At 64.6% G+C, this 12,162-nt stretch overlaps 1 protein-coding gene across 7 annotated transcripts in view; it reads right to left on the reverse strand.

The window, feature by feature from the left end:
• Window positions 1–12,162, reverse strand: part of FBRSL1 (fibrosin like 1) — an 87,382-nt gene that overhangs the window by 50,947 nt on the left and 24,273 nt on the right. For all 7 annotated transcript variants that reach the window (XM_060027826.1, XM_060027829.1, XM_060027830.1 and 4 more), the window contains exons 3-4: window positions 4,227–4,331; window positions 1,960–1,995 (exon numbers count right to left, since the gene is read on the reverse strand). In XM_060027826.1, the coding sequence (XP_059883809.1) occupies window positions 1,960–1,995; window positions 4,227–4,331 (141 nt within the window). The remainder of the gene's footprint in view (window positions 1–1,959; window positions 1,996–4,226; window positions 4,332–12,162) is intronic.

The raw sequence follows: 12,162 nt of genomic DNA on the forward strand, positions 1-12,162 counted from the left end.
GGCCACGCAGAGACACCGCCTCCAGGCGCGTGCATGTGACCGACATATGTCAACACACAGGGGTACACGACACACACTCCCCTTTCACTGAGAGCCACACACAGACACGGCCCCCAGCCTGAGTGGCACCCTCAGGTGTGTCTGAGGCCTCCACAGTGAAATCTGGGTCTAGAGGCAGGACTGCAGCCGCCCTGAGCTCAGCCCAGCTGGCCTCCAAACCCCAGCCCCCTGGCTCCTGGCAGAGCCGCCTGCCTGCCCCCAGCCCCGAGCCGCTGCCTGCTGGGCAAGGGTCCTCCGGGCCCATTTCCATTCCTCCAGCTGCAGGGGCAGCCCCACCTGCGACCACGCCAACTGGGCAAGAGTGCCACCAGGGCCGGGTTGACCACGCATGCCCTGCAGTGCTGGCCGGCGCACGTCAGGGACCTGCGGACACATCTGCTCACGCCAGGGCCTGGTGCGCACACGCAGGCTGCCGCAGACATGGCTCAGGAACCCCACGGCTGAGCAGCAGGCTGGGCCCCTGCTCGCCACCATCTGTCACTCCTGTGCAGCGGCGGTACGGAGCTAAGCTGCAAGCAGCTGGCATGTTAATTACAGGTTCTTCTCCAGGAAACATTCAAAGCAGCGTTCTGGGGAGAAACCACGAATGACACATGGTGATTTGGAAGCAGAAGGGCCGCCCAGCAGCTCTGGCAAGGAGACTTGGGGCAGGGAGACCCCAGCTGCCCCGGGCATCTCAGAGCCAGCCGGAGGCTCCACACTAGGCGTCCCTGGGCCCAGCCTCTCGGGACTCCTGGACCCTCGGGCCGATGCAGGCCGGTGGGTGTTCTGGCTCCCATTACCGTGCCAGCTCGCCCCCATGCCGACCTGCGCCACACTGCCCACCATCTCCCACAGCCCTGGTCCTGGCCCAGCTCCTGGCTGGAATGTCACTGCCAACACAGTCAGCTCCAGGGGATGCTGGTGTGTCAGGTCCGCCCAGGCCCACGGGAGGAAGGGACAGCACGGGCCACCAACCATGACTGTGACCACAGATGAGAGCACCAAGGCTGCCCAAGGAGGGCAGAGGCCTCCCCAGGGAGACACCCCTTGGTGGTACCCGGGACCACCACCCAGAAGTGTCCAGCCCCCCCAGGTCAAAGGCTCGCAGACGCTATGGCCTGGCCCGGGCTTAGAGGCAGAAGGCAGAGCTGCCTGGGCCAGCGGACCCTGGGGGTCGGGGAGCTGGGGGAGAGGACGGCCAGGGATCCATGGCTGTCCCTGCCACCCGGGGAATTAATGGGTTAATTACACACCCTATAAAAAGCCCCCGTGATTTAGAGAGGCTGCCTGTCAAACCCTGGAACTCTGGAACTCGCAGTAAATCAGGGGCTGCGGGGATGAGGCGGGCGGAGCCCAGGCCCCTGCCCTCCAACGAGCCAAAACGGCTGTAAATCCGCAGAAATGGCTTTTACGGAGCTCTGGGTTTATGGTGTCATTAACAGTCCTCCTGATACTTAAGAGGAAACGAAATGAAGTCGTGAGGAGGGGGCTGGGGGACAGGGACGGGACCCCCCTTGGCTGGAGTATCAGGCGGCAGCAGGCCGTCCCCCTCCTGCCCTTGGGCCCCAGACGACAGCTAAGGGGCTGGGGCCTCATGTCCCGGTCCAGACTCTCCGGCCCGGCCAAGTATGGTCCGGGAGGTGGTGTCAGGGCGCTGGGGGGCAGCTGCTCCACGGGTGGGACCCCTGACACCAAGCGCTGCCCCACAGGACCCAGAGGCAGAGTGTCCGGCCCACCCGCACTCCTCGCGGGCCAGGACCCCAGGAGGGATGCTCCCTTGCCGCCTCTGCCCACTCTGGCCCCACCCCCAACCTGCACCAACCCCCCCTCCAGCCTGGGGGCAGCGCCTGGCACAGTCGGGACTCCTGAGGGCCGGGGTGCGGGGAGCAGACAGCAGAAGCAGGGCGGGAGACTTACGGAGTAACCTCTGCCTGAGACCGCCTGCGCCGAGCTCTGCAGGGAAGGAAGAAGGACAGTCAGGAACCGGGGGCAGCCCCTGATGGCCACCCTCTCCTCCGAGGACCTGAGCGGGCAGAGACCGGCAGCCCCCTCCGGGGTCTTTGCTGGAACTCTGGCCTGGGGCCACGCCGAGCACCATGGAGCCCAGATCAGCCTGGGGCCTGGCTTGAAGACCCACACCAGGAGCCTTCCACCCCCAGACCTGGAGATGTGGTCCAGCCCAGCGGGGTCTCCCCACGTTCCTCGGGGATGGGCTCAGCCCTTGGCCAGATCTCAGCCCCTCCCAGAGGACCAACCCCACCTTTCCACACGGGGTTCTGGGCCAGGGGTCGACCCCCTCTCTGTGCTCAGGTCGACCTTTCCCTCACCACCCACGAGCCTCCCAGGTCACAGGGTCCAGCGGGAAGCCTTCCTGGGGGAGGAGCTGGGGCCTCAGAGGTCAAGATGTGGGGGTCAGCTGTGGCCTGGAGGCTGGCAGCCACCCCAGAGGTCCTGTGAGGGCGACCCCAGCGATGCTCGATGGCGCTCCCTCTGGTTCAAAAGGGCATTTCGGATCTGACGGGAGAGACCAGTCAAGTGCATTTCACCAGCTCCCCAGGGCTGGCGGTGGTCACCAGGGCTGAGCCCTGAGGTCCAGGAGGACAGGACATGGTGACCGGGCAGGTGTGTGTGCGGGGGACATTGGCGCAGTCAGCGAGGGTGGGCTTGTCTGAGGTTTGTGGGACCCACAGACCAGGGTCCAGCCCGCACTGAGGTCCAGATGCCAAGATTCTTCTGGGAGGGGTGACCACTGCAGCCTGGACCGCTCTGCTCTGCTCAGCTGAGGCCAGGCCACCCCTCCCCTCCCCAGGCAGACCCTGGCGGCCCGGGCCAGCCCCTGGGGTCTGCCAGGCCGAGCTCACCGCAGTGGGGGTCCCTCACCACCAGGGCTGGCCCAGTCCCAGGCCCTGCGGATGGGGGGGGGGGAGGGTGCCACAGTTGCCCCCAAGCTTGCGCCCTCACGCCGCCGGCGCTGTGCTCAGAATCGGTCTCCGTTCATTTACCCCGGCTGGCAATTAGAGGAGTTCGAACTAGGGCAGCCCCCGCGGCCCCAGACAATTACCAGCCTATTTTCCCATCTTGTGGCAACAAGATCGGAGCCCGGCAATTAGGCCCTCCTCCCGGCCTCCCGTGCCCGCCCTCCCCCAGCCCCCATTTAAATGATAATGAGAGACGGCTCGTTCCATTTAGCCCTGCAGAAAACCCAGCTCTGCTCTGCCGCCACTTCTGCAGCTGGGGGTCAAGAAGACAAAGGCCGCTTCCCGGAGCAGCGCCTCCTCCTGGGGCCCCTTCTGCCTGAGTCCTCCCTCCCCCTGGGGCCCCTCTGTCCCCACCCTTAGCCCTTACATCACCTGCCCATCCCCTTCTCCATGGTCCAGGGAGACCTGGGGGCCCTGGAGGGCTACCCAGCACCCCCACTGTGGTGGGCCAAATCCCAGCGGGAGCTCCTGTGTGTTGCCTGCCTGGGTCATCCGCACACTGGGCCCCAAGAACACCCACCCCGGGACCTGAGCTCAGGGACCCGTCTCTTAGGCAGGACACCGAAGGGTGTCCCCAGACCCAGGCCAGCTTGTGCCTCGGCGGCGCACCCTCCCCTCCGCGTGGCCCCCAGTGGCTGCCTCAGCAGAGAGCTGGACTGCTGGACACCCACGCCACTGCCAGCCCGAGCTGACAGGCTGGTCCGCCTGGGCAGGTGGGAGTGCTTCCAGCTTGTTCCCTGCAGTTCCAGACCGACTCACCGGGCCAGGGACACTCCCCCTGCCCTTCTTAATAAACACATCTGTGGGAGTCATTCCCCATCCACATCCCTGCCGGCTGCCAGCCTGGCATCAACCCCGAGCCTGCCCCCAGCGGGATGCAGGACCTGCACCCCAGCACGGTCGCCTCCGTGGGCCCCTGCCAGTGCCTCATGGTTGCTCCTCATTTAAATCCCTCCTAACGGGGAAGCCCTAATTAGTGAAAAATCATGTTTTAATGAAGGCAGATGCTAACTGTGAGCACAAAACCCTCAACTGAGACTCTGGGCCCCTAAGCAAACGGCTTGCAGTGTCTGAAGGTTGGGGGCTGGTCTGGCAGTCGCCCCAGGGACCCAGAAATGCCCCTAAGCAAACGGCTTGCAGTGTCTGAAGGTTGGGGGCTGGTCTGGCAGTCGCCCCAGGGACCCGGTGAGCGGCTGGGCTACTCACGTCACTGAGCTGGTCCCGAGAACTGCTCCTCCGGGAGCTGGTGGCTTCTCGGACGCTGTCGCCGTCACTGTTGTGGTCGCCCCCTCTGGACACGGTGACCTTCATCTGGGGAACGGGAGAGACGGGCTCAGCAAACACCCTGCAGGGTGTGGCCGGGGCACAGCCAGGCTCGGCCTCCTCCCTGCTCCGCGACCCCCTCCCCGCTCCGCGACCCGGTCCCTCTGGGCTGAAGCCTGGGGCGGGGGCGCCAGGGGTACAGCCAAACACTTACAACCCACTACCGCCCATTCCTACCCAGAGTGGGAAAGAGATGCCTCAGAGAGCAAAGGGCGGGCACTCAGCAGCATAAACTGCTACCAGCTCTGTCTGTCCTTTCCTCCCGCTGGCCCAGTGGACGGCTGTAAAGAGTCCCGGATGGCGAGCGGGCCAATGGGCCGCCCTGCCCTTTTCCACTCCACCAGGGCCGGTCATGGGGCGTCAAGACAGGCCGGCGGCAATTCACCCCCGCTCCCGGCATGCACATCACTCCCGGGCCTCTTCAGTCCTCACCACAACCCAAGGTGGGCAGTCAGGGCTGCGAGGTCTGCAGAGCCACTCCCCGCTCTGTGTCCTAGGGCCATTACTCAACCTCTCTGTGCCTCAGTTCTGTCATCTGCAGAACGAAGCAAGTAGTGCTCGCTAGGACAGGTGCTGCCACGTCATATATCTGCCAGAATTTCTGTAGACCTGGCGGGCCCTCAGCTCTTTGCTCCTCACACAAAAGCCCTGTTAGATGCTCTGTGCCCACTTTACAGACGAGGAAACCAAGGCCTAGAGAGGTTAAGTGACAGTGTGGAAAGTGGACGCAGAATCCCGCTTGCATCTTTCTTTTTACTCGGAAATAGTTTCAAACCTCACAAAACTGTGGGGCGGGGATGCACATCACAGCCCCAGACCTCCACCCTTCCTGGCCCAGGAAGTCACCACCCCTGAACCAGGCCAGCCTCCACCCATGTCTTGCCAGCTCCTGGTGCCCTCCTGGCAGGACCCACTGAGCTCGGCCATCCCACCACCTCCCGGTCTCTCCAGCCTCCCTGTGTTGGAACATTCCCACAGCTACGTCTGGACACGCACCGACAGCCTAAACCTTCGTCTGCATGTCTGACGTCTCCTAGCAGCACACCGAGGCCGTGGTTTTCGGCCTGCACGCTGCCTAGCACCCGATGACCCCTGCTCCAGGGACGGCCCCTGTCCCTGTGGGGCAGCTTGGGGGCCGCGCAGGGCGTGCGAACGTCCTGCCCTCCTATCCACCCCCAGGCCTCCCAGCCCAGTGCACAAGCTCGCGGAGCTCAGGAGTGCTCAGAACCTGCACCACGATGGGGTCAGGCAGGCCCCGTCCTCCACACCCAGCCGTTTTGTCATAAGCATCCTTCAGCCCCGGAGACCCCAGGCAGGGCGGAAGGCCAGGACGGGTCAGCAGGGTGCACCAGCTATGCTCTGGAATATTCTCGAGTCCCCAGGAAACGCCTTATGGCCTGCGCCCTTCTTCCTGCAGAGCCCAGGGTGGGCTCAGCCAGAAGCTTCTCTCGAGGCAGCCCCTCAGAGCCCCTGCTCCCCAGGGCCAACCGAAGCCCTGAGATGGGGCACAACTCCCCAAAGCCACAGGCCCCTACGTTGTGCGGCCAGCAGAGTGTAATGACAAACACAGAACCAGTGACCACCCACAGCCCGGGCCCTGGGTGCAAGGACCCAGGGGAGGGCAGCCCCTCTTGGGGAGCTGGAACAGCCACAGCCGGGGGAGCCCACGCCTCAATACCACCCTCGCTCCCCACGGCAGGCCCAGGGTGGGGTTCCAGTCCTCGCCCAGGCAGGAGCACCCCCGCCTCACTAGCTCCATCGTGCCCAGCCAAGCGGTGAACGCGCAGCCCCTGGGCCAGCGCTGCCTCTTCTGACTGTGCTTGCGCTTGTCTCCTCATCTGTGAAATGGGGGTGCCGACAGAGCTGCACAGGCACTATGGGGGTAAGAGGCTCTGCTTGTGAGCCGGAACCCTTCTCCAGCACCGAGAAGCCACCAGGTGTCCCTGCTGCCCCGCAGGGATGGGCCTTTCTTGCCTCTGGACCCCGTGACAGGTCTCACCAAAAGGAGGGAATATGGGAGCCTGGGGGACCTTCCTCACGGCCTTGCTGGTGGGGAGCCTCTGCAAGAAAACAAACGCCCTAGTCCAGTGGTTTTCAAAGTGGGGTCCCTGGACCTGCAGCGGCGGGACCCAGGAGCTCGTTAGTGCCAGTGCGCACTTTCAGGCCCACCGCAGACCCGCTGCGCCATCAGGCCTCGGGGGGATTCTGCTGCGGCTCCAGTTGGGACTCACAGCTCTGATCATTAGTAATCACCCCCATGAGCCCCACATTCACTGCTGGGGACAGTATTTTGGGTTGGGCTCGGAGCAGGGTCCCTGCCCAAGAAGAAGAAGGCTGGACCCAGGGACACTGCAAGGACAGGAAAGGCCTGGCGCAGGGCCGCTGTGTATAGTTGTGCAGGTTGCTCACTGCACAAGGACACCCAACGAAGCGGGAGGGGAAGCAGAGGCTGAAGAACAACCCCCACACCGCTGAAATGTGAGGAGGGAGGATGCCACATTCCACATCATGCATTCACACAAGTTGTCTCCTCTCTAAGCTGGGCCTCAGAGAGGATGCCTTATCCTGACTCCTCGGTGGTGCCCTGCAGAGGGGGGCAGGCTGCGGTCTGTCATCCTTCCTCAGGCAGTTGGTTTTAGCTCTGAAAGCCCCATTTCCCAGAAAATCCTGTAAAACTGAGTCCTGTGCCCTGGGAACCACCCCAACCCTGGACTGGGACGGCTGGTCACCTTCTCTTCCTAGGCCAGGACCCCAAACAGCCCAAGCTCGGGTCTGGCTGTCCTGTAGCCCTGTCTGCTTCCTAGCGGCTCAGAAATGCTGCTAGCCAGCTATGCCAGAAGGCCAGGGATGCCATGCCTCCATTTCTAGCTGGAGCTGGAGAGATAACATCAGATTCCCTGGGCACAGATTGTCCTGGTAGGGCAGCTGGGAGGCCCTGTGCCTGTGCCCACCCCTGGGCCTTGTGGTCTATCCATCTGCCCATCCATCCATCCTTTATCCATCCATTCTCCCTTCCACCTATCCACCCATCTAGCCACCCACTCATCCATCCATCCATCCATCCATCCATCCATTCACCCTTCTACCTATCCACCCATCTACTCACCCAGGCATCCATCCATCCATCTATCCACCCATCTACCTGTCCACTCATTCATCCATCTGCCCACCCATCCATCCACCATCCATTCACCTATCTATCCATCTATCCATTCACCCACCCGTCGTCCACCCATCCATCCACCCACCCACCCAAGGCTTACCGAGTGCCTATGAGCTGGCTCTGTTCTGGGCAATGAACACAAACAGACACAAGCCCCGCCCCCTGAAGCCCACAAAGAGGTCAGCACACGGTCGGCAATGGCCACAGGTGCTTTGAAAGGACTACGGCAAAGAAGAGCAAAGAAGGGTCGCCAGGGAGGGCCTCACTGAGAAGGTGACACTCTGAAAGGTGAGGAGGTGGGTCACGAGGCTATCGGGAAGGGTAGGGGACGGCACTGCCGGGAGCAACGAGGCTTTCCTCGAGGTGTGCAAAATTCCTGAACACACAACAATCGGCTCGTGCAAGGTGGCACACCACCAGAACGTGTCCTCAGGCTGGCGGGGCCAGCACTCCCCTTTAGACGGGTGGATATGTGGAAGCAGGGCATTGCTCTCCAGCTGGCAGGGTCAGGTCACGGCCCTCAGAAGGGTGGGGAGAGGACACCACCCTCAGACTGAGGCACCCCAGGAGCACCTGGGGTCCGGGGCTTTCCGGCCAGCAGGGCTCCCCTCCCCGCCCTGGGTTCTGTGGCACATCCCAGGAGGAAGCGTCTGTCTCCCGGGCCGGCCGCCAAGCGCACTTGGCCACAGGGAGGCAGCATGTGGTTCCACTTGGTGATCAGACCCCCAGAGCGTGGGGAGTGGGCGGTCAGTCCAGGGGGTGCGGCTGAGACGGGGCTCAAGAGGTGGGACCCAGCGGTGTCCCCAGGCTGCCCCTCAAGCTGCACACCAGGTGGCTTCCCCCCTGGTGGGGGGAGGAAACGCCCTGGGCCTGGGATGCCCTGGGGCTGGCTGGGGGCACCCGGCACGCCTCTCTCCAGCAGTTAGCAGGCTCACGAGGACTCCAGACCCTTCACAGACCAGCGCCCACCAGAGCACACAGATACGAGGACGACTGAGAGCCCCTGGACGGCCCCGCGTGAACCCACCCCGGCCTCTCCTGCCCACATCCCGACCATCGCCCACCTGCTCCTGACACCTGCCCGGCGCCCCGCACGCACACCACCCTGCCGAGACCCTCGGCTGAAGCAGGGCGCACACAGGGCCCCCGCGACCCATGGAGCCCTGCCGCGCAGACGGAGCAGAGGCGCCCTCCCTCCGCACACCCGACTGCTGTGCGCACGCAGATGCACGCGCCACCTCTGGCGACAGTGGGGTGGCGGCCCTGGAGCTGTGCAGTGCACAACCCGGACAGCCACACGCGACAGCCCCTGCGGGAGCTCACGCCCCACCAGACGGTTCTGCCCGCAGACGAGCGCCAGCCCGTGGAGCTCGCAGGAGTGCACACGAGCACACACACATTCTCAGGGGCTCTGGGCTCTGCCCCATGCCTCTCCCCCCTGCCCCCCAGCGGTGGGAGGTGCCCTCTGACCCACGGCTGGTGTGCACTGGCCTCCAGGATAAGGAGAGACCCACTTGGCCTCCACACCTGCGGGCCTGGGAGGGGAAGGGGTGGAGGATGGCCTAGTGCAGACCCTGGGGAACCCTGGAAGGGGGCTGCGGCTGAGGCCACCCAGAGTCTCCTTCAAACCAGTCGGGGGACAGGCTCTGGGGGGTGGGGCAAGGGTCAGGCACATCCCAGCGAGAAGGGAGTCGGGAACGGTGCCGCCATGGCCAACTCCACTACACGCCTGCAGAAACAGGCTCACGACAGCCCAGGCACCCCATCCCGTGTCCGCTCAGCGAACACGCACAAACACGCACGTGCACACTCCCGGCCTCTCCGTGCCGGGGCCACATGGCAACCCAGGCCTGCAGCGGAGGCCCCTCCTCCTTCACTCCCCACTCCTCCCAGCACCCCGATTTCCTCTCAGGGACCAACCCCTGTGCAAACCAAGCGCTCCTGGGCCCCCCAGGTGACTCCCCTGGGCACCTCAAGGACGTCTGGGCAGCCATAGGTCAAGCCCATGGCCCTGACTGGCCCCCGCGGGCTGGACTGGGAGGCCGAGCTGCGCTCATCCGTGAGAACCCATCTGCCTTCTCGCCCCCACTCGCGGCCCCTGCTTGTTCCAGCCGATCCCCAGTGTCCAGTGCGCTCTGTGGGCTCCGAAGCCTTCCATGATCCCTCGGAGCAGGTGCCCGGCACAGCTAAGTGGGGGGCGACAGCCTGTCCGGTCCACCTGAAGCCTGGACTGCAGCTGGGTCCGAGGCCCAGGCTGTGCCCCGCCCCCTAGCCCCTCTGTCACCCCGGCTACATCAGTACCCCAGGGCTGTAAACCCCAAGCTCTGCCCAGGAAGCCCCTTGCCGCCCAGACTACTTGCTCTGTACCCCGTTCCCTGTCGTTCAGGGGGCCACCTGACCCCACTGAACCTGCACCCCCTCCGGCCTGGCACGTGACAGCAGTGAGGACATCACATACTTTACTCTGTTCAGCCCCCCGCCCCCGCCCTCCGAGCTCCACGTCTGTGCTCCACCTCCCACTCTGGGAAGCCTGGGCTTTGGGCAGGGCCATAGGGCAAGGCTGGCCCAGGGAGGGGCCCTTCTCACAGACCGTGCAAACACACCCACGAGGGGGCTGGTGGGCGAGTCCGACGCTGGGGTGGGCGAGGAAGGTCAGGGCCCCCGCCCCACCCGACAAGGCGGCCTGCACGGCCTCTCCTCCGCATGCGCACAGCACCCCCCCCCCCCCAGCTCCGCGTGGAGGACGGTCACCCCAAGTGCAGCATTGCCGGCTGGCGTCCGCGACTGACAGCAGCGCCTGCTGGTGAAGTGTGGTACTGCAGCCGCCGGGTGACCCGGGGAAGCGGGAGGGAGGGGGCCGGTTCTCCGGGCTGCGAAGGGGTGGAGGCTCCAGAACCGTGGAGTCAGCCCTAAGGAGCCCCGGCTCTGGGCGTGGGCCCTGCTTCTCCCAGGATCCTTCCCGACGCTCCCTCCACTCCTGCGTCACCAGGTGTCCCTCTGAGAGCGAAGCAGGGTCGCTGGACCGCGAGTGCCCAATAGGCAGGGGCTGTCCTAAGTCCCCACTACCTGGCATGGGGCCCGGCACAGTGGGGAGGGTCCCACGGCCAGCACAGGGTCAGCGAGCGAGCTGCTGCCCTCGGAGGCTGGCCACCCCTCCCGCTGCTCCACGTCCTTCCCCAGGACTCGGCCGGGTGGACAGATGGGTGACTGATGGATGGATGGACAGATGGGGGATGGAGACGTGCAACAGACTGTGTACGGGATGCTGGCTGAGTTGAGGCTACACCCCGAGGAGCCAGCAGGCTCTGGGAGCTCTACGTAAGCAAGTGCATGTGAGTGTCCGCGACGCCCTGAGTGTGGTCCCTCTTGCTGGGGGACAGGGGTGGTGTGCCGTGTCCTGCCCCCAGTCGTGCCAGTGGACTCTGGGTGTGTGTGCCACCAGAGCAGGGTCCTCTGGGCTCCATCTCACCTCCACTCAGCCTGCTCCACTGCTGGCCCCATCTGTCTGCTAAGTCAGGCCGCAAGCACCTCCCCGCAGCCGCCCAGCCCTCCTCCAGTGTGAATTTTGAAAAACATAACTCAGCTCACGTCACTGCGCAGCATAAAACCCCCAAGTGGCCCCTCTGTGGGCAAGTGGCATTCACACCTGCCCAGGCCCTGCGCCACCCCCATCCCAGGGTACTGGCCAGCTGGCTCTGTCACTCGGGCCTCAGCTCGGGTCACCTCCTGGGTGAGGCCACCCCGATCCCCTGGTCTAAAGCAGCCCCCTTCCGTTTCCAGGCAGGCCTGTTGTCACCCCCAAATCTCCCCACTCCTGTCATGCCTGTCTGGAACTCCAACGGGTGTCGTAGCCACCGAGGCATTCCCGGGCCCAGACAGGGACTGACAACAGAGCCCAAAGAAGTACACGCCGAACGGGCTGTGACAGCACGGCGGGCCGGGGGCGTGGGGTGGGTGCCGGCCGCGCCCAGGCGTCCACTCCCCTCCGCCCTCCTCTCAACAGCGCCCCTCAGCAAGTCCCCCATGCTCCATCCGCGTGAGGGTCCTGTCTGGGGTGGGGGCCCACGTTGCAGGCCCTGGGCACAGGCGCCAAAGCCGCGGAAAGGCCAAGCACTCTGCCCTTAGGCCCTGCCAGGCCGCCGGATTCCCCCTGCAGGATGGGGCCAGGTGAGCCTGCCAAGGAGGCCAAAGCTGAGCCTCGCCCGGCCAGGCCTCACCCAGGAGGCAGGAGGAACCCTTCTACAGGGAGTAACGATAAAGCAGCAACCACGGTAAGCGCAGCAAACGAGCGGGTCTAGCACGGACCGTGCACGCCAACTCAGCTTTTCATCTCAGCAACCTGAGGCGCATGCAGTATTGACAGCCCCACTTTACACATGAGGAGACAGGCCATCTGAAAGGAGGAGCCCTGCCTGGGGCCACTGCAGAGCCCGGGCGCCTAACCCTGGAACTGCACCTCCGCGTGTGTGGTCCCAGCCAGGCTGGCGCAGAGCCCACGATGACGATGATGACGGCATGATGGGGGGGGAGGGGGAGAGGATGAAGAACGACCCAGGAAAGCCCCCCGCGGCTGCCCGTCCCCACAAGCTGCAGCCCGGGCCTCAGAACAGGTGGAGGTGGGAGAAACCATGCACATTAAAGGAGCCAGGCATTTAC

This window comes from Delphinus delphis, chromosome 13 (assembly GCF_949987515.2).
Source record: "Delphinus delphis chromosome 13, mDelDel1.2, whole genome shotgun sequence".
NCBI classification, from domain to species: domain Eukaryota; kingdom Metazoa; phylum Chordata; class Mammalia; order Artiodactyla; family Delphinidae; genus Delphinus; species Delphinus delphis.